This window comes from Carlito syrichta, unplaced genomic scaffold (genome assembly GCF_000164805.1).
Source record: "Carlito syrichta isolate Samal-C Ts95f unplaced genomic scaffold, Tarsius_syrichta-2.0.1 Scaffold315361, whole genome shotgun sequence".
Taxonomy (NCBI): Eukaryota; Metazoa; Chordata; class Mammalia; order Primates; family Tarsiidae; genus Carlito; species Carlito syrichta.
Window position 1 is genome coordinate 468530 of NW_007259457.1, and position 22680 is coordinate 491209.

At 39.2% G+C, this 22680-nt stretch overlaps 1 protein-coding gene across 2 annotated transcripts in view; it reads right to left on the reverse strand.

Moving 5' to 3' along the window:
- CUL4B (cullin 4B) overlaps positions 1–22680 on the reverse strand; it is a 43768-nt gene that overhangs the window by 4737 nt on the left and 16351 nt on the right. For both annotated transcript variants that reach the window (XM_008072630.2, XM_021706234.1), the window contains exons 3-19: positions 20304–20407; positions 19723–19792; positions 18500–18573; positions 17551–17713; positions 16881–16970; positions 16498–16580; positions 15815–15882; positions 13753–13871; positions 12432–12624; positions 11289–11393; positions 10693–10803; positions 9979–10064; positions 8062–8169; positions 7090–7203; positions 5959–6064; positions 4346–4518; positions 756–908 (exon numbers count right to left, since the gene is read on the reverse strand). In XM_008072630.2, coding sequence (XP_008070821.1) covers positions 756–908; positions 4346–4518; positions 5959–6064; positions 7090–7203; positions 8062–8169; positions 9979–10064; positions 10693–10803; positions 11289–11393; positions 12432–12624; positions 13753–13871; positions 15815–15882; positions 16498–16580; positions 16881–16970; positions 17551–17713; positions 18500–18573; positions 19723–19792; positions 20304–20407 — 1920 coding nt within the window. The remainder of the gene's footprint in view (positions 1–755; positions 909–4345; positions 4519–5958; positions 6065–7089; positions 7204–8061; positions 8170–9978; positions 10065–10692; positions 10804–11288; positions 11394–12431; positions 12625–13752; positions 13872–15814; positions 15883–16497; positions 16581–16880; positions 16971–17550; positions 17714–18499; positions 18574–19722; positions 19793–20303; positions 20408–22680) is intronic.

The following is a 22680-nucleotide window of genomic DNA, read 5'->3' on the forward strand; positions in this document are numbered from 1 at the left end:
GTGGCCGCTCCTGGCCACCCCAGCCTCGACCTGCTGGGCTCCGGCGATCCTTCCACCTCAGCCTTCTGAGTAGCCGGAACTTCAGGCACGCACTACCACGCCCAGCTGTTTTTTAATTTATTGTAGAGATGAGGTCTTGCCAAGTTGTCCAGGCGGGTCTCGAACCCGCCACCTCAGGCAATCTACTCACCTCAGCCTCCCAAAGCGCTGGGATTACAGGCTGAGCCACCGAGCCTGGCTTGTAGACAGTTTTTAATAGACACTTATATAAGCTGATCAAACAAAAGATTTAACTCAATCTACAATAACCAAATCTGTCAAATACCATGGTATTTAGGAGAAAAGAAGCAAATAAAACAACAAAGAAGTTCAAAAGAAATATGGTAAATGAACTTGAAAATTTCAAAGACTCATTTAGCAGTTAAACTTTCAGGTATAAGAGCTTTTATAAATTGTTTTCCCCTTTTCTCACCACTGCCAACATATGCCAATTTTTTTGTGGGGGGGGGAATCATATGCACAGGAAATTAAAACTTTTCTCTCTCCAAGTGGTCACAAGGTTTATAAGATTTGTGTTTGAAAATCTGTAAGATTTCTGTCTGGAAACCTAATGTATTCCCTTTTTTATAATGATATCCCCTTTTTATTTATAATGAGCTCAACATGATATTTATATTTATTTACATTCCCTTTTATTCACAATATATTCCCTTTTATTTGCAATGAGCTCAACATAAAAACACAGAAGTACTTACCTTTACTGGAAATTTCAACTGGTTGTATACTTCTGAAACAAGGAGATTGTGGCTAAGTGTCTTTCTCATCTTCATAATTCGAACAATTGCAGCATCAATTTGATACTGTCTGTCTTGAAATACTCTTTCTGTAGTGCTTGCTTGTTCCTCAACCTAACAAAAAAGTTTTAAACTTAAGAACTGTACTGGATGTAAAACTTGACTATTTACACAAATTGTACATTTAGGGACATGACACTGTGGCTGCTTTAAAAGTAATGAAATATCTGGCCGGGCTCGGTGGCTTAGCCTGTAATTCCAGCACTTTGGGAGGCTGAGGCAAGTGGATTGCCTGAGCCCGTGGGTTCACAACCTGCCCGGGCAACTTGGCGAGACCTTGTCTCTACAATAAATCAAAAATCAGCTGGGCGTGGTAGAGCACGCCTGTAGTTCCAGCTACTTGAAAGGTTGAGGCGGAAGGATTGTTGGAGCCCAGCAGGTTGAGGCTGTGATAGCCAGGAGCGTGCCACTGCACTCCAGTCTGGGCGACAGAGTGAAACTCCAACTCAAAAAAACAAAAAAAGTAATAAAATATCCAAAAGATACCTTATAAATACAGACAATGACAGGAAAAAAAAAAACTCACAAACCTAACCCTTTCTGTTCTAATGATATTATCCTATATCAATGAAGTAATGCCAATATTAATTAGAGAAACACCACTTTTGAACTGCTTTTCTAGAAACAGAGATGTTTGATGCGGAACTTACTGTTTTCTTTTTTCACTCTGTCCTTGATATCCTCTAAATGTATAGGTTAGTCACAAGAGTTTTTTTGGTTTTTGCTTTTTTGAATCGGAGTCTCACTCTGTCACCCAGGCTAGAGTACAGTGGCACACTCACGGCCACTACAGCCTCGACCTGCTGGGTTCATGTGATCCTTCCGTCTCAGCCTTCCAAGCAGCTGGAACTACAGACATGTACCACCACCACCGGCTATTTATTTATCTATTTATTGTAGATACAAGGTCTCACCAGGTTGCCCAGGCTGGTCTTGAACCTTCAGCCAATCCTCTCGCCTTGGCCTCTCAAAGTGCTGGGGATTACAAGTGAGAGCCACTACACCTGGCCACAAGAGATTACTGACCAGATTTATATATGACAACAGCTTATCTATAAGGTGACTTACTCTAACCTCTGACTCAAAGCATGGTACTAACTAGTTAAGCAAACTAGTTAGAGTCAAACTCTTTGAAAATTAATTTTTTTGTATAATACATAAATTAGAAATGTATACCATTAATACTTACATTCCTTATATACCAATCTTGTTGCTAAAGCAAAAGTTAGTCTTTAGTAACTAAACCAAAAGAACAGTTTGGCCTTTTTGCAGCAGTTTTTTTCTGGTATAGCATAAATGTTTTTAAAGTAATGGCAAGTAATCCTTTATCATGCCTTTGATGTGTATGTGAAAAAGACAGGAACTTGTTTTAAGACACTGATCCCTGTCCCACATTAAAACATTTTCTGGCTGGGCACAGAGGTTCACGCCTATAAACCTAGCACTTTGGGAGGCCAAGGCAAGAGGATTACTTGAGCCCAGGAGTTTGGGATAAGCTTGGGCAATACAGTGATACCTGGTCTCTAAAAAAATTCAAAAAAACTCAGCCAGGCATGGTGGCGCATGTCTGTAGTCCCAGCTACTCAGGAGGCTGAGGTGAAAGGATTGCCTAAGCCCAGGAAGTTGAGGCTGCAGTCAGCTGTGATTGTGCTACTGTACTCCAGCCTGGGTGATAGTGAGACCTCAACTAAAACAACAAAACAAAATAAAACAAAAAAACCACTTTTTTCCTCATGTATTGCATTAAACCTTATTGGAACTAAAACCAACTGGTTTCAGGATGCTATAGTTGGTTTCCTTAATAAAAGTAACTTACAAATTCAAATGGCAAAAACAAATATTCACATTCACTATGAACAAAATACTAAATAAATAATTCAAATTTTTCACTAAGCAATTTGACCAAGATTTTAAAAAGAAAATACAATCTTTAATGTTGGTGAAGGTACAGTAAGACAGGCTCTCATATATTGCTAGGAAAAGTACAGGTTGGTCCAGCCTTTGTGGAATACAATATGACATTATGTACTGAGACTCTTAAAATATTCACAACCTTTAATCCAGATAATCTACTTTAACGCATTTACCCTAAGGCAAGGATCAGAAAGATTAAAATTTAGGTACAAAGAAGTTTCTTGCAATTTTATTTACAATACTGAAAAGTCATGAACTTAATTGTCCAACAATAAACACTGTTTCAAAAAAGTATAACAGCCATGTAAAAAATATGATGCAGCCAGCTGTCATTTTTTGAAGATACTGAATGGCATGGAAAAATTCTAAACACTGAGCCGGGCTCGGTGGCTCAGCCTGTAATCCCGCGCCTTTGGGAGGCTGAGGTGAGTGGATTGCCTGAGCCCGCGGGTTCGAGACCCACCTGGGCAGGCGAGACCTCATCTCTACAATAAATCAAAAAATCAGCCGGGCATGGTAGCGCATGCTTGTAATTCTGGCTACTTGGAAGGCTGAGGCGGAAGGATCGCCGGAGCCCAGCGGGTCGAGGCTGCGGTGGCCGGGAGTGGCCACTGCACTCCAGTCTGGGCGACAGAATGAGACTCTAACTCAAAACAAAAAAAACAAAAAAACCAAAATTCTGAAGATTGAATATTAAATGAAAAAAGAAAAATATAAAACTATATTGAGCCGGGCTCAGTGGCTCAGCCTGTAATCCCGCGCCTTTGGGAGGCTGAGGTGAGTGGATTGCCTGAGCCAGCGGGTTCGAGACCCGCCTGGGCAGGCGAGACCTCATCTCTACAATAAATCAAAAAATTAGCCGGGTGTGGTAGCGCGCGCCTGTAATTCCGGCTACTCAGAAGGCTGAGGCGGAAGGAAAGCCGGAGCCCAGCAGGTCGAGGCTGCGGTGGCCGGGAGCGGCCATGGCACTCCAGTCTGGGCGACAGAGTGAGACTCCAACTCAAAAAAAAAAAAAAAAAAAAAACTATACTGAGTATCAGGTTAGGCATACTAGCACTTTGGGGGGCTGAGGCAGGAAGACTACTTGAGGCCAGGAGTTCAGGACCAGCCTGCGCAACATAGCGAGATCTCGCCTCTACTAAAAAAAATAAGCTATGCGTGGTGTTGCATGCCTGTAGTTTCAGCTACTTGGGAGGCTGAGATGGAAGACTCGCCTGAGCCCAGGAGGTCGAGGCTGCGGCGAGTCATGATTTTGCCACTCCAGCCTGGGTGGGTGACACAGTGAGACCCCTGACCCAAAATAAAAAAACAAAACTTCATTGACTATCAACCCAATCATGTGCAACCCCCCCAAAACAACCCAAAATCAAAAATCAAGTAATGAAATATATGTATTTAGGTAGATATAGGCCCAGAAAATGTTAATGGTAGCGGCAGTATTACAAGTATAAAATCTTTATAAATGACTATTATTTTTATTTAGTTTTACCTTTTTTTTGATGGCTCAGGCAAAAAAATTCTATTATTAACACACATAATCCCATCGCATTAGGACTAGGCAAAAGCAAAAGAAATACCGTTTCTTTCATCTGGATTTGATTAATCTTTATCCTGAAAAGTTTGTGCTTGAAATCATCATTACAAATGAACTTGTCACCATCTTCGATATCTTTGCCCTTTGGATTTTTTGCCAGAACTCTAGCTTTGCCACAGGCTAATGACTGCAGTGTTCTCCTTAATTCTCCATCCTCTGAAGAAGAAACAGCAGTTTAGTTATTTGCTACTAGCTCATCAGCATGAATAACCACTATAGTCAACCTCAATCTAGCTTCCACCCCATTCTTCTATGATGACTGTTTCTTTTTTCCCCCAGCATCATCAACTTCTTTGCCCCAGACAATAGCCTTTTTCCTAATTTTTTTTTTTTGAGTCAGAGTCTCACTCTGTCACCTAGGCTGGAGTGCAGTGGCAAGCTCATGGCCATCACAGTCTCGACCTGCTGGGTTCAGGCGATCCTTCCACCTCAGTCTTTCAAGTAGCTGGAACTACAGGCATGCACCACCATGCCCAACTAATTTTTCTTGATTTATTGTAGAGACGAGGTCTCGTCAAGTTGCCCAGGCTGGTCTCGAACCCTTGGAGGCTCAGGCAATCCTGTCGCCTCAGCTTCCCAAAGTGCTGAGATTACAGGCCTCTTGAGACACTGCGCCCAGCCCCTAATCCTTTTCCTAAAGATGTCAATTATCATTCTATGTGGATAACTATCAAATCTTCTGAAAGACAATTCACTTATCTTCAGTTCCACATTTAAAGAAAATCACTACTTGACGGTTTTACTATCAACTCTAATTATGTTCAAAATTTTAATCTTCCCTATAAAACTGTGTCCTTTTTTTTACTTGTTAGTGTGTTGATACTACCAATCTACTCTGGTGAGAAATCTTGAACTCATCTTTTAACTCTTCCTTCTTCATCCTCCAAGTAGTATTTAGTAGTTGCTTCCTCTTGGAGAAGGTACCTCTTCTCCATTCTCACAGCCTTATTCTAGTATAAGCGTCTTACCACTTGATGCCTAAATTATCTCAATAGCTTCTAAACTAGAATCTCTTCATCCTGAAAGTTGTCCTGTGTACTTATTCCAGGTAAGCTGTCCTAATAATTACTTCCATTATGCCACACATTTAAGACTTAACAATGTAAGCTACATTTTCTAGATTTATCAGGCTGTCCACAATCAGGCCCTATTCACCACATCTAATTTTGTAGCTCTTCATGATTCCTGCCCACACTGTACCCATTCCTACCTCTAAGTCTTTTCTCACAATATTCCCCCTTGCTCTATATGCCTTTTCCCTGACCAAAACTTGAAGGTCTAGCTCAAAACACACTTCATGAGGGCTTTCCCAATTGTGCCAGTCCATAGTGATCTCTTGCTTCACTGAACTAACACACTTGTAGTCAACACCACAAACCAGTACTTACTGGTTTTGAAATTATTTCAAGTACCATTTTCCCATGGTTATATTATGAGTGCTGAGGAATTATTCCTTTGTGTCCCCTAGAGCTCATTTCCTCCCCACCCCAGGACCAATGACTACCAGCTGCTCAGATGATCCCAGAGCTCTTAACATAGTAGTGTGCATAGTAGTGGACACAATAATGCTTAATATTTGACAGATTCAACACAAACCTATTCCTGTAGCCTGTTTGATCTCTTCTAAGCTGAACTCCTCTCCCTCATTAAACATTAGCAGCACCAGGGTTTGAAAAAGAGAGACCTGGAGTTCTTTTTTACCCTGTTGAAGAAAAAAAAACATGAAAAATTAATCAAGTAACTAATCTCTTATAGAAAACATTTATCTCTTATAGAAAACGAATCTCTTATAGAAAGCATTTTTCAATTAGTGGATTTAGAAGCACAATTAACATTACCCAGAAAAGCTACTTGAGGTAATATAATATTTCAATGTAGGATTTAGGTGTGATCCTACCTAAAATAGGGGAAAGAATTAGTTGACTTTTTACTAGGTCTTTTATAAGCCTTATAATTAAAATAGAACAACAAAGTAACGAAAAGTAATAACTCAGCCCCTCATTTGTCATTACAGATATTCATAACAAGCAGCAAAAAATCACTATTTCAAATGCATTTTCAACTTGTTTGATTCAGATTAGTCATGAAAAGCTGCAAGCTGCAGGAGTTGTTTTGTTTTGTTTTGTTCTTTTGAGTTGGAGTCTTACTCTGTTGCAGTGTACAGTGGCACACTCACAGCCACCCCAGCATCAACTTGCTGGGCTCCGGTGATCCTTTTGCCTCAGCCTTCCAAGTAGCCTGAACACAGGCACCCGCACTACCATGCTCGGCTAATTTTTGATTTATTGTAGAAATGAGGTCTCCCCAAGTTGCCTGGGCTGGTCTCGAACTCGTGGGCTCAGGTAATTCACTCACCTCGGCCTCCCAAAGTGCTGGGATTACAGGCTGAGCCACCGAGCCCGGCCACGAACATTTTGAATTTGGATATGGGCACTGTTCCCCTTAAACTCCCACTCTACTCTCTGGTTCCCAGCAGCAAGATTTCTGTTAAGAAGTGGTATCCACAGGTGAGAAAAGTTTATTGTTTTTGATTTTGCAGAAGGGCCAAATCAATTGTGAAAAGACCAAAATCTTTATACACAAAGCTGTGACAAGCTATCACTGTTGTCAGGCAGATATCTAGGACACATTTATAAAACAACAGCTTAAACCTCCAAGTTAGAGGGATGACCTCAATATTAAAGATAAATAAGGTGAAAACTAAAAGTTTTGAGAACATCCACTTACCTCTTTAAATTCTGCTTTTAGCACACAGTGTCCTAGGGTTGACTGCCACTGAAGTTTCCGGCCACTATGCTTACCTAGGTAAAATGTCTTGAAAATCTCTTGGAGTTTTACCATCTAAAGCAAATAAGATAAGGCTTTATTTAAGCTCTGCATCCAATATCATATTCACCATTCTTTATATTTACCTGATATATCTTCATTTCTGGAAGTTTTAAGTTTTTAAGACTATATTCAGTAGGCCCACCAATCATTTTGATAAAAAATAATTATCTCCCAAGCACCAAATGAGATTTATCAGTCTTTACCCTTTGATTTATCTGCACCATTTAGTCATCCCCTTTTGAAACATTCACTTCCAGTGGCTTTTGTACCTCTGTACTATGCTGGTTCCTTTATCTCACTGTTGCCTCTGCATTGGTTTCCTTTATAGGTTCCTCTTCCTACCACCTGCCAAATTTGAGCCTTTTCTAATGTTTTGCCTCTGATTGTTTTTCTTCCTCTTCTCCATAACCTCCTTCTTATTGAGAAAAATCTGCTCTCTGGGCTTCCATGGTAATCTCCACGGAAGAGTCTCAATCTCTCTCTTAACCAAGCTTGAGACCTGAGCTAGTCTGTTTCCCAGGAGTTACCATGAATTTAATCAAGCACCCATCATTCAGCAATCCCACCTCTTATAAAATATGGGCGATAATTTTTAATAGCTAGGCAAAGTGAGGGGTATTATCTGGGGAGATATAAGAGGAGTCAGGGAAAATGACCCTAAACCCCGAAATTTGGCATTATTAGCTATTTGCTAATTGAATTTGGAAGTATAAGAGTAAAAAATTAAAATACTTTTGAAAAATTAAAATCTTAAAACAGTTGGCATTGATAAGCTTTTAATAGATTATCTATTTTTAAATGACAAACAAAATAGAAGTGCCATGATTTCTATCTATGCCTATAACTCAGGTCCTAAACAGTAATTCTTACCTCTGGTGGTAAATGGACTTCCATAGGCACGTATGTTGGCCAATAACCCATTGTCAGGATATTCACAGTTAATTCAATATTTCCAGGTACATTCTGATTCTGCATATACTATAAGAACATCAACATACACATTGAGATCTTAAAATAATACTGCACAAATTTCACTGTGATAATAATAATCCATTTAAGAATTAAAATTACATGTAGATACTGACCATCCTTAAAATAGAATGCAACTATTTTTTTGGGGGGGAGGGGAGAGAGAGAGAGAGAGAGAGAGAGAGAGAGAGAGAGAGAGAGAGAGACTGGACCCCAGTCTAGTGCAGAAGCCCGAAGGCAACTATTAAAAAAACTTTTTTTTTTCTTCTTCAGTTGGAGTCTCACTCTGTCGCCCAGACGAGTGCAGTGGCATGCTCCCGGCCACTGTAGCCTCGACCTGCTGGGCTCCCGCGATCCTTCCACCTCAGCCTTCCAAGTAGCCAGAACTACAGGCATGTGCTTCCATGCCCGGCTAATTTTTTGATTTATTGTAGAGATGAGGTCTTGCCAAGTTGGCCAGGCAGGTCTCAAACCCGCGGGCTCAGGCAATCCACTCACCTTAGCCTCCCAAAGCGAGGGATTACAGGCTGAGCCACCGAGCCTGGCTTATTAAAAAGACTTTAAATGAAGCCTACACAAAATGCACTAGGAAAGTGTACAGGTTAACGTCTTGATACAATGGCATACAAGGATCATATGACCTCATTACAGGCATTATCAACTTAAGTAATTTCTCACATACAGCTGGGCTGTTATAGAATCACTTCTCCATTCTTTTCCCCAGTACCGCCTGCAGTCCCCACCTTTGGAAATCCCTATGAACACCTTGCAGCAACCCCCATTCCTCACCCCACCAGTCAGCCCAAGTTTCTGGTTTTTCATTTGCTCCACTGACTGCTTGCAGGGGGTGAGCTGAAGTAGGGAAGGAATAAAAAGGGGAAAGGGCAAAGTAGATAAACCCTATTCTGTAGCTACTATAAGATCCAAGATCCTACTAGTCTTGATCTTTTCTTGAATCTTCCAATTTCCCACCCCAGCAATATAGTGGGGGTTAAAAAGTCACTACTAAAACCCCAAGAGGAAAATCTAATTTCCTGTTACTATCATCTATGTTCTTAAATATTTCAAAATTACTTTCTACCTCTACCTTCAAAACTATGAATCCAGTTTTTCAGCCTCAATGTCTCCAAAGGCTTTATACAACCACGTTATCACCTCCTCTCTCTCTCCATTGCAAGCTCTGAACATGCAAATCACCAAGTTATTAGATGCTGGGAAAGCCATTTCCACTATCTAGCTACAGTTCATTTTGTGCTGACTTCAGTTCAATACATTTTATTTCTATTTTTGTGTTACTGAGTGTTTATTAAAAATAAATCCCAAAGTAGGTCAAATATAATTACATTTCTTTTTTAAAAAAATTTTGTTTTTGAGTCAGGGTCCCACTCTGTCACCCAATCTAGAATGCAGTGGTATGATCATGGCTCACCGCGGCCTCAGCCTCCTGGACTCAGGCAATCCTCCTGTCTCGGCCTCCTGAGTAGCTGTAACTACAGGCATGTGCCACCTTGCTCAGTTATTTTTTTACTTTTTGTAGAGACAAGGTCTCGCTATGTTGCCCAAGCTGATCTTGAACTCCTAGGCTCAAGCAATTCTCCTATCTCAGTCTCCCAAAGTGCTGGGATTACAGGCATGAGCCACGACGCCTAGTCAAATATACTTACATTTCATTGGTGACTTTTTTCTCTGCTGTGAATATCTAAGTTGCTATGTATTTACAACATGCTTCTATTATTCCTCTTCACTACAGACCACAGCAAGTAGATAATGAATATAACTAAGTTCAAGAAATTAAGTAAGAGTTTAACTCACTTTTACCTGTTTGAACTGAATCATGATGTCTTTAGAAAGTTCCATATCTTTAAACATTCCTTCTAGTTTGCTGGTGAAAGCAGCTCCGCATTCTATTAAAGGTGTTTGCACATTTATATTATTTTTAAACAGTAAAGACAAAGAGTTTAAAATGGGAAACATGAAATGTAAAACTTACTTTACAATGATGTAAGATCTACAACTATTTATAAAAATAAAAAGAAATCTTTACTTCAAAGTGTATGTCCCACTAATTCAGAGTCAAACCATTTATTCCTGTAGCAGCCTTATTTACTATTTAGGTATAAGATAAATGGAAATTTGGGGCTATTGCCTTGCTAGACTCTGGTGTGGCCATGTGCTCTTTGAGTTATGGCTGTCGCCATGCTTCCTGGCTTTGGTCACCCTCCCCTACCTTGGGAGGTGAATCTTCTCTTTCTCTCTCTCTCTAATTTACTTTTAAATAAACTATATTTCCTAATCTAAAAAAAAGATAAATAAAAATTTTTATGCAAATAATAAAAACAAGAACAATGCTTTAACTAAAAAAAGGGCAACATCTCTGGATATAGGTATGATTGGTTGGAAACCCCATGACTTTGTTTTCGTCATAAGTACCTACATGACTGACAAAAGATAAAATTGATTGAAAGAGTAAATATTAAGCTAAACTTTCCCTCAAAAATAAAAGAAAACAAATGGAAAGAATGAGAAACCTACCATGCTTAAGTTTGGACAGCATTGATTTTTCAGCATCTACAGATGCACTCTTCCCAACTAACAGGCGCTTGGCTAAATCTTTCTTATAGAAGGCCTCAAAAACATCCTTTCCTATGTTAAATAAAAAACGCAACACTCATAATATGCCAATAAAGTTCTGACAAAATTACTTTAAAGAAATCACAGCATTGCTCCAAGCTATTTTACGCTACACATTTTAACCAAGTTCATTAAATGGAAGAAACAGTAAAGATCCATTTTTGTGCCAGACATTTCAAAAGGTCTTTATTGTAAAAAAAAAAAAAAATTAAGACTGCATTAACTTTTCTCCAGTAAAGCTTTAGTTGAATGGCAGCTTTAGTGCCAATATTTTAGAGATCAGAAGCAAAAAATCAAAGCTCCTAATAATGGAAAAGTCACAACACAGGACAATTAAGTAACATTCCTCAAGTATCCCCAGTGAATTGAATGTAAGGAATAAAATACAATTTGAAATCTCTAATTGCCAAATAAATATTCCCTCCAGACTGATATACTTGCTAGTTTCTCTAAGTGCTTTGTTTTAAAAAGAAAAATATTAAAACAGTAATACTTACCATAGATAAATCTAAATATGATCATAATTTTATCCAACATTTTCTCAAGTTCTTCATCTGTAGCTTCTTTGTTGCCTGCACGAAGCTTTGAATCTACATACTTAGCTAAAACAGGAGGAAAACCTGTTGTTTAACGGCCATGTGAATACATGAGGTACGGGGTCCTATACATACCCAAAAAGAAGTATGACATACTGAGTTTTTCAACGCTTCAGAGTTATATATGCATTTTTTAAAAGTCTCCAGAGTCAAGGAGATAAAGTGACTTACTCAATGCCACAAAGCTAACACCAGACCCTGAACGCAAACCTAAGTCTTCTGACTCCAGATTGAAAGTACTTTCCATTACACTGACATTTATTAGAATGGGATATGGATACCTGAGTGAAGAGGATGTACATAAAACCTGTGTGGGCATAATCAAAGCCACTGAAAGACAGGGGGCAACTTCTGGAGTGTCCATTTATACTGGTGGTAAGCAACCTCAAACATTACTTTTCAATGAAAATAAACCAGATATATTACATAGCAAAAAATAAAATATGCTATGCTAAACGTTTAAGGATAAAATAGTAGATAGATTTCAACAAAATTTCATCCTTTAGTCAGGTGACCCTAGACCCCCTTAGAGTACTCCCTACTCTGATGGTAAAGGGTACTTAGGTGGGAAAACTTATACCACTGTAGGACATACCACACCCTAACATAAAATGGGTTCAGATTATAGAGTTTATTTTCACCCTGAACTTTTTTCTTTCTTACTAGCAACTGTAATTTCATGCTGCCTTTTCTTGCAGCTCTGTGTAGGCCTCTAAAAACAGCACCCTGCCTCATTTCTAAATAATTGTAGGCTTGACAGACAATCAAGCTTATTATCAATGAAAGTAAATAGGGTCCAATGTACTATCTTACAAAGAAAGAACATAATGTTTGACATGTGGGCTTAGAGACGTTCTTTAGCTTGAATAACCTTATTACTTACATCCAGGTTCTTAGAAACACTTTTCAAACTTAATATTACGAGCTAAGCAATCCCAAACAAATGCGATATTAGTGTAATAACACAACCTTATCAAAATTTCAGATTGAGATTCTATGACTAAAAGAACATTAAATAACTGGGAAAAGGATTGAAAAAACTACCTATAAGTTCAGCAGGCTTATTTGGTCTCTTGTTAATGAATGTTTCAAATGCTTCTTTCATGGCGTTGATAAATTTTTCATTCTTCAGAAAGCAGATATCAATTATATGGTCAACTTTATCTTTAAAGTCCAGCAATTCTTGAACCATAGTTTTATCTTTTTCAGGATTAATTACAATAGTGCTGCCAAATGCCTAAAAACAAAAATTACTACCTTTTACTGGAATTGATTTATTCAAAATAAACACAATCCCAAAACCATATTTTAAGTTGACATATGTATTACTTAAAAAAAAACGTAAGGTGGGCTCGGTGGCTCAGCCTGTAATCCCGCGCCTTGGGAGGCTGAGGTGAGTGGATTGCCTGAGCCTGCGGGGTCGAGACCCGCCTGGGAAACTGGGTGAGACATCATCTCTACAATAAAGCAAAAAATCAGCTGGGCATGGTAGTGCATGCCTGTAATTCCAGCTACTCGGAAGGCTGAGGCGGAAGGATCACCGGAGCCCCAGCAGGTTGAGGCTACAGTGGCCGGGAGTGGCCACTGCACTCCAGTCTGGGAGACAGAGTGAGAATCCAACTCAAAAAATAAATAATGAAATAAAAATTTAAAAATTTTTAAGCCAGGCTCGGTGGCTAAGCCTATAATCCCGTGCCTTGGGAGGCTGAGGTGAGTGGATTGCCTGAGCCCGCGGGTTCAAGACCCACCTAGGCAACTTGGTGAGACCTCATATCTACAATAAATCAAAAAATTAGCTGGGTGTGGTAGCGTGCACCTGTAGTTCCAGCTACTTGGTAGGCTGAGGCGGAAGGATCACCAGAGTCCAGCAGGTCGAGGCTGCGGTGGCTGGAAGCGGCCACTGCACTTCAGTCTGGGCGACAGAGTGAGACTCCAACTCAAAAAAAAAAAATTTTAAATCCCCTACTTAAAAAAAAAACTTGGGCCGAGCTTGGTGGCTCAGCCTGTAATCCCGCGCTTTGGGAGGCTGAGGTGAGTGGATTGCCTGAGCCCGCAGGTTCGAGACCCGCCTGGGCAACTTGGCGAGATCTCATCTCCACAATAAATCCAAAAAAAATAAGCCGGGCGTGGTAGTGCGCGCCTGTAGTTCCAGCTACTTGGAAGGCTGAGGTGGAAGAATAGCCGGAGCCCAGCAGGTCGAGGCTGCGGTGGCCGGGAGTGGCCACTGCACTCCAGTCTGGATGCTACAGAGTGACTCCAACTCAAAAAAAAAAAAAATTGGATCAAAGAAGAAATGCTTCCTGAAATGTACTCTTAATATGTAGGTTAATATGTAGGTTAAAAATTACAGATAAACTGTTAATACCTTGATGTATTCAATCCACTGCTGTAAGAGAGCCTGAACTCCTCCTCGAACTCTACTGAAGAGTTGATACAGGAGAGACAAATCTTGAATTCGGTTTTCATCAAGGAGGTTATTTAAACCTGAATTTTAAAATATTTTGGCATTAAAATATAGTGAACAAAATTGTCAGATATTTTAACGAAATTTAAGTTGAAATTATTATTGTGCTACTGGTCTGAACTATGACTAGTCTGCATGTGAATTATAACTTAAGTTTTCCTTTGAATTAAACCCAAATAGACAATCATCTTTCTGAGTAAAAACTAAATATATCCTACAGGGAGAAATAACCAAGGGCTTGGTGACGAGCAAATATAAAACTTAATAGAAGACCAAACCTCACCATCACACAATATACCCATGTAACAAATCTGCACATGTACCCCTTAAAACTAAAAATTAAAAAGAAAATCTTCTAACTCATTTAACTTAAAGGTTGGCAGAATGACCACAAAAAGTGAAATAAAATTGAAACTTAAAAAAAAACACACTAGCCGGGCTCGGTGGCTCAGCCTGTAATCCCGCACCTTTGGGAGGCTGAGGTGAGTGGATTGCCTGAGTCCGCAGGTTCAAGACCTGCCTGGGCAGGCGAGACCTCATCTCTACAATAAATCAAAATTTCAAAAAATTAGCCGGGCATGGTAGCGTGCACCTGTAGTTCCAGCTACTTGGAAGGCTGAGGCGGAAGGATTGCCGGAGCCCAGCAGGTCAAGGCTGTGGTGGCCGGAAGAGTGAGACTCCAACTCAAAAAAAAAAAACAACAAAAAAAACCCCACTAAATATAGCTACTTTAGTCACTATAAAAACAATAGCTGCCATGTAATGGTTTATGCCATTTAGCATAATAGATCAGATAAACAAACCAATTTATGAAAACTGGTTTACATAAATACACATTATAAATACCTTGTATATGTAGTAGCCATATTATGTACATAGCTATATTTAAGAGTATTAGATATGGTCTCTGATATATCAAAAGTCACACGTAAACAGGTGAGTTTAAATGAGGTTCTAACGTATTTGATTTTCAGAATGAAACAGCTGTAACTGCATTACACTTCTAAATATATTCAATTTATACAAAAGAAAAGACAAAACCGGGCTCGGTGGCTCAGCCCGTAATCCCGCGCCTTTGGGAGATTGAGGTGAGTGGATTGCCTGAGCCCGCGGGTTCGAGACCCGCCTGGGCAGCGAGACCTCATCTCTACAATAAATCAAAAAATCAGCCGGGCGTGGTAGCGCATGCCTGTAATTCCAGCTACTTGGAAGGCTGAGGAGGAAGGATCGCCGGAGCCCAGCAGGTCGAGGCTGCAGTGGCCGGGAGCGGCCACTGCGCTCCAGTCTGGGCGACAGAGTGAGACTCCAACTCAAAAAAAAAAAAAAGAAAAGAAAAGACAGAGAAAAAGGTAAGACTTTTGCCCATTTCTGACACTGTCAAAGTAAAATTCAAGGTCTACTCTAAGATCACTTGGATTAGAAGTGCTTAGTTTTATATGCTATAGACAACAACAAAAACCCACTTTAGTGCAAAAAGGAATGCCTTTCCTTACTGCTGTCTTACATATTAAGAATTATACATTCTCTCCAGTCTGGGTGACAGAGTGAAACTCCAACTCAAAAAAAAAAAGAATTACACATTCTCACTATTTCCTTTTTCTTTCCTCTCTGTTTTTTCTTTAAGAGATAAGGTCTTGCTATGTTGCCCAGGCTGGTCTCGAACTCCTGGACTCAAGCAATCCTCCTGCCTCAGTCTCCCAAGTAGCTGGGACTACAGGCATGTGCCAACCACTGTTTTTTTTACTGATGTTGGTAAAGTCTTCTAGCTCCTATAACTTTCATACAAGGAAATCAGCACCTCTGTAACATTTACTGTGATGAATAGGGGAAAGGGGCTGTATCAATTCTGAGAAATATAGCTATATGCTCTCAAACTTTTTAAAAGGCAATATTTTTAAAAACTTCCTGCTTTTTTGACACTACCATTTTAAAGTAGTCTCTTATTTACAAATTGTCCAGTTACCTTTCTGAAGAATTGCTGTTAAATGTTCACCTAAAAGCTGTTTTTCTACAGTAGCAATTAATGACTTCCTAAAAGGAAAAAAAGTTTATAATTATTGACATTTGACTTTCCTGAAAATGTAAAGTCTCTCCTGAGAAAAAAAATCAAATAGCTCATTTTATGTGGATTTCAACATTCCTATCCTGTTTTTAAATGTACTGGTGCTCAGTTACTCTATGCCTAGACAAAGAAAACATTACAAATTTTACAACTTGATTTAGATCATGAGATAAATAGCTACATGGTCTTGCTGTGGTTGGCTTTTTCCAAGTTTCTTTACTTTATTAGGAAGCTGAAGTTATCTATACTGCTTACAGAAACCCTATTAGTTGGTAATATTTAAGAAAGAACAGAAACAGTTTCTATGAAATCCACTGAATTTTAATTGGACTAAAGAATTTAAAGGTTACATAGGCCTTTAATACTATTTTTAATTACATCCTACACATACACAACCAATAACCAAATACTTGGTTAAATTTAATTAACTAGGGAAACAGTATCAAAGTTTGCAGCATGAAAACAATTGTCAAATAATCTCAAATCACACTTGAAAATAATTATTATCATGTTTAGGATGCCAAAACTGCCTTAAGTGATTTAATAACAGTTTAAGACTATTAGGCTGAACACATAATACTTACTGGGTGGTCTGATCTAAGTAAGTAATAAGTCTGTCTGCTTCTTCTTCTAGACGTTTGTTAACATGATGAAGATATTCAGGAACCTACAAAGATAGTTTTTTATATTATTGTTTTCCTCCCCATAAATCACTCAGAAAATGTCAAGTCCAAAAGATCCTGGGAGCAGCCCTGTCAAATGTGACAGGGTAGAATCATATGTAAAATTATAGGTAGAGTTTATGATCCAGAATTCTGGCCTTTAAGAAGAAAGAAAAGAAAGGAGCACCTAAGTGAGAGAAGAGCATCACAATGTTGGGAAGACAAATGCAAAGGGAAGTTTATACTCTACAAAGTAAGATCTATTGTGCAAGACAGTGGATTTATAAATCATGATTTTTAAATACCTCTCTTTCTTGCATTAATTTTTGGCCTTCAGCTGCATAGAGCCGGTTAGTTTCTTCCAAAAACCGTTGCTCAAAAGAATCTTGATAAATCTGGGAGGGTGAACAAAATAAAGGAGTTCACTTATTCTATCAATATTTATTAATGTTTTCTGTGTAAACAGCATATGAATCTGTTTTTATTTTTTATTTTTTTCTGAGTCAGGGTCTCACTCTGTCACCCAGGCTGGAATGCAGTGGCATGATCACAGCTCACCACAGCCTCAAACTCCTGGGCTCAAGCGATCCTCCTGCCTCAGCCTCCCATGTAGCTAGGACTACAGCTACGTGCCACCATGTCTGGCTAATTTTTTGATTTTTTGTAGAGATGAGATCTTGCCATGCTGCCTTAGCTGGTCTCAAATTCCTGGGCTCAAGTGATACTCCTTCCTTGACTCCCAAAGTGCTGGGATTACAGGTATGAGCCACCACGCCTGGCCTGAATTTGTTTTTAAACATCAACTAGTATCCTCTGTAGTTCATAAGTGTGATGATTGGGTTTTCAGGCTCAGTATGATGTGCTCCCTCCTTCAAACCTTGTTAAATGTCAGCACATTACAGGTTCCATGGCGGGGGGCGGGGGGGGGGATAGGAATAGCAATCAGTTCTGTGGTAAATGAAGTAGTTAACTTACTTGCAAATCAGAAAGCATACTTAAAAGGCTTCGGAGCAAACTTCTATCAATTGCTTCACCATTCCTTTCCCTCTCAATCAAGAGAAGAATGCCATCAATTGTCTTATTCTGGACTTTTTGATCACTTATAATATGAGCCCTAAATAACTCCAGTCCCATGTCCCTAAAATAAAAAACATATATAATCTAAATCAACTGACAACAATACCACTTCTAAAGAGGCTACTTAACTTCTTACCACATGTTAATTATAGCTTCAGGCTTTGAAGCAGCAATTATAAAAGAACACAATCCACACATTTAATTTTGAATAACATTATTAGATTAAGGCATACAAAAAACTCCTTTTGTCTTTAATGAGAACTGAAGCTAAATTCCTGTCTTCCTCTACAACTAAGTTTTATTGTATTATTTCCTCTGGTGGATTTCTTCATAGGTCAAATCAAGAGACAAAATTAGTTCAAAGACAAAATAGTTTTCTGGTATCAAACGCTTATTAGGGATTTTATCAACTGTTTTTATTAATCAAGAATCAGTGAACTCTGATCACTGCTTTAGACAGGTTTGGGGTAGGAAGAAGAGTTCATTATACTATTCTGTTTTTATGCATATATGGACTTTTCCATAATAATGTTAAAAGAAAATGAATGAACTCTTGATGATCAGCAGCAAAATGATTCACAAAGATATTCCAGTGCAAAGTTTAGTTTCACTGACTAAGAAAAAACTTCTTCATAAATTAATATATGCCAAAGAATGTTAGCTATCTTCAATATTAGCACAGGCAACATATCATTAAGAAAGTAAAACTGCTAAAAATAAAAGTCCAGAGCCAAATGTGAAATTTTTAGACAATTTATAGTACTGTTTATACTCTTTCATTAGTGTAATTAAGATCTGACTATGATTTGTAAGAAATTTTTTCACAGTGTTTTTCTGGCATCCTTACCAAATGGATGGTAGCATTGAATTCTGAAGAACATAAGTTCTATCCAGAAACAAAAAAATGCTCCTGATCATGATCTGCCAATTAAAAAAAAAAGAAATCAAACAATTTTTATATTTTGTGAAGCTGAAATATTTCTGAATAAAGAAAGAATGAAGTTGAAGGTTGTTTTGTATATATATGACTAGGATCAATCATGCAGATAAACAACATCAACATCTAATTGAGAATATGCCTATACCATTTTCAGTATTCTACTGTCTTAATCCTTGCTGTGCTTTCTACAAAAAAAAGCACTTAAAATGGTCCTCTGAGCCGGGCACAGTGGCTCATGCCTGTAATCCCAGCACTTTGGGAGGCTGAGGAAACAGGATTGCCTCAGCACACAGGTTTGAGACCAGCCTGGGCAATATAGCGAGACCTCATATCTACCATAAATACAAAAAAAAAAAATTAGCTGGGTGTGGTGGCACATGCCTACAGTTCCAGCTACTTGGAAGGCTGAGGTGGAAGGATTGCCTGAACCCAGCAGGTCAAGGCTGCGGTGGCCATGAGTGTGCCACTGCACTCCAGCCTGGGAGACACAGTAAGACTCTGACTCAAAAAAACCCAAAAAAACCCAACAACAACAACAAAAAAAACAAAGGCCCTCTGACTTCTTTGCTACTTGAGAAATAAGTGAAAATAAAAACAGGGAATCAAGGGGATACTCATACGTATAATTCTGCCTTAGCAACTGTGCTAGGGGGTGAAGTTGCTTTATGCTGTACATGTGAGTTTTGGGGGAGAGAGTGACAGATTTTAAGATTTTAATTTGCAGAATATAAGGTATAAACTAATACAAGGCTAGGGAGAATGAAAAAGGTTGTCATCTGAATAAAACAGAGGTCCACCAGGCACCTTCACAAGTAATCAATAACGGACAGAATAGTCATCAAGAGTGACAAACAAAATGTAACTTTTAAATGAATGAAATATATGCACACTTCTGTGGTGTGACAAAAATAGAAATGATCCTAAGGGGCAAGCCATTCTGAAATGCTGATTTACCTGTAACTCATAGTTTTAAAATAGAAAACTCAACCGAAATTAGTTTCCAATTCAGAAAAAGAATAAATATTGAGTCAGTTTGCCTACTGCAAAGCCTTTAAAATATTCCTATATTTGAAGAAATTTATTTTTTAACTATAATGTTTAGCTGAAATATAATACTTTTTCCAGCTAACCATTTGTCTGCAATGGTTTTGCCAGCATCTATCGATCTTCTTTAGAAAAAGAACACTATCCAATGAATCCATGAGATATATGTTAAGGATATTTTTAAATGCTTAGTACAAATAATATGCAACGTAATAGCACATTTGTCTTAAATACAGAATACCTTATATATTACAGGAAGCAAAATGGCACTTAATTATGAAACAAAATGCTATTTCTTAACCTGTAAAAAAAAAAAACTTAGATCCTACTAAGGAACGTCTTTAAAAACAAATCTTAGCCATAATTGAACATGTTTTCAGTTTATAATTTCCCTTAGAAGATTATTTTTCCTCAGGTGGAAATTTGTTAGGACAAAATGGGTAAAGATATATAAGAACATCTTATTTACATGAATACCATATGTAGATTTGGACCCTAATTAAGGCTGAAAAGTCAAAATGTGTTTCTTCTTTCTCTAAAAACACAAAGAACAAAAAACAAAAACCTATAAAACATAGGCATTCCACTTCAAGCTGGGTTAAATAGAGGGGGAAAAGGAGGGAGGGAAAAGACAAAAATATACAATTTTTTGTTTTTAAAAGGATATTCTCTGAATTGATGAATCTGTGCTTTGATGTGATCTTCACAAATCTGTCTCAGCTGTTTGTACAAGTTTGCAGAAATCTTGTAAGAACAAAGATTTTCTACAGCCTGCAAGATTAAACACATATTTTCTTAGAAGAGGATTGGGGGATATGACTTCTCAATTATTTACATCAGATTCTTATTATTTTGATATTTCTACCACATTGGCTTATTAAAAAGGGTATTCATCCATTTAAGACACAAGGTAAAACATCAAAATATATCAATGTAGGTGGCAAATTTTTTCATGACCAACACATTGCACCAAAAAGAACAAATCACGGGTTGAGCATCTCTAATCCAAAAACCTGAAATCCAAAATGATCCAAAATCTGAAACTTTTTTGAGTGCCAATATGGTGCTCGAAGAAAATGCTCTTTGGACCATTTTGGATTTTCAGATTAGGAATGCTCAACTGGTAAATATATATATATATTAGTTCGAGTCTCACTCTGTCACCCAGGCTGGAATACAGTGGCACACTCATGGCTACCGCAGCCATGACCTGCTGAGAGCAGGTGATCCGTCAACCTCAGCTTTCCAAGTAGCTGGAACCACAGGCATGTGCCACCACGCCGTATTAATTTTTGTATTTATTGTAGAGATGAGGTCTCACCATGTTGCTCAGGCTGGTCTTGAGCTCAAGCTCAGGCAATCCTCTTGCCTCCACCTCCCAAAGTGCTGGGATTACAGACCTGTGCCAGGCTAATGCAAATACTTCAAAATCCAAAAAAATCCAAAACATCAGAATGGTCCCAAGCATTTTGGATAAGGGAAACTCAATCTATACCATATTTATTATGGCTATATAGGTTAAGGATGGAGGGAATCAAGCTATGTTCTCCCCTGTTAAGATATCCAATTTGCCGGGCTCAGTGGCTCAGCCTGTAATCCCCCGCCTTTGGGAGGCTGAGGTGAGTGGATTGCCGGAGCCCAAGGGTTCGAGACTCGCCTGGGCAGGCGAGACCTCATCTTACAATAAATCAAAAAAATCAGCCGGGCGTGGTAGCGCGCGCCTGTAGTTCCGGCTACTCGGAAGGCTGAGCTGGAAGGATCACCGGAGCCCAGCAGGTCGAGGCTGTGGTGCCGGGAGCGGCCACTGCACTCCAGGCTGGGCAACAGAGTGAGACTCCATCTCAAAAAAAAAAACCAAAAAACAAAAACAAACAAACAAAAAACAAAATGTTGGCCTCCCTAAAGCAGGAAAACCCCAGGTTGCCCAAGGAGGGGATGAATTGGCCCAGGTCTGAAACAGAGAAGGCCAAAACTGTGCTGATCAGTAGTGCAATTGTGTCTGTGAAAAGCCAAAGCACTCCAGTCTCAGAGTACAGAGCAAGACTCCATCTCTTTATATTAAAAAAAAAAAAGACCAGGTGTAATCCCAGCACTTTGGGAGGCTGAGGTGAGTGGATTGCCTGAGCCTGCGGGTGTGAGACCAGCCCGGGCAACTTGCTGAGACCTCATCTCTACAATCAATAAAAAATTAGCCAAGCATTGTAGCGCTTGCCTGTAGTTCTGGCTACTTGGAAGGTTGAGGCTGAAGGATCGCCAGAGCCCAGCAGGTCGATGCAGGGTGGCCGTGAGCATGCCACTTCCCTCCAGCCTGGGTGACAGAGTGAGACTCCAACTAAAAGAAAAAAAGATTAAAATACAAGCTATACATTGGGAGAAAATATTTGCAAATCCCATGTCTGACAAGGAAATTTCATCTAGAATATAAAAAGAATAACTGAAACTCAACAGTAAAAAAAATCTAATTAGAAGAGACATTTCACCAAAGAGGAGATACAGATGGTAAATAAGCACATGAAAAGATATTTAATGCCACTAACCATTTGGGAAATGCAAATAAACACCTATTGTGGCCAGTTGCAGCGGCTCATGCCTGTAATCCCAGCCCTTTGGGAGGTCGAGGTGGACAAATCCCTTGAGGCCTGGAGTTTGAGACCAGCATAGACAACATAGCAAGACCTTGTCTCTACAAAAAATAAAAAAAATTAGCTGGGTGTGGCGCACATGCTTGTAGTTCTACCTACTCTGGAGGCTGAGGTAGAAGGATCACCTGAGCCCAGCAGGTTGAGGCTGCGGTGGCTGTGAGCAGCATGTCACTGCACTCCAGCCTGGTGACAGAGTGAGACTCCAACTCAAAAAAAGAAGTATTGACATGGGCCGGGTGCTGTGACTCACACCTGCAATCCCAGCACTTTGGAAGGCCGAGGTGAGAAGATTGTCTGAGCTCACAGGTTCTTGACCAGCCTGGGCAACTTGGCGAGGCCTCGTCTCTACAATAAATCAAAAAATTAGCCGGGCGTGGTGGCGCGTGCCTGTAGTTCCAGCTA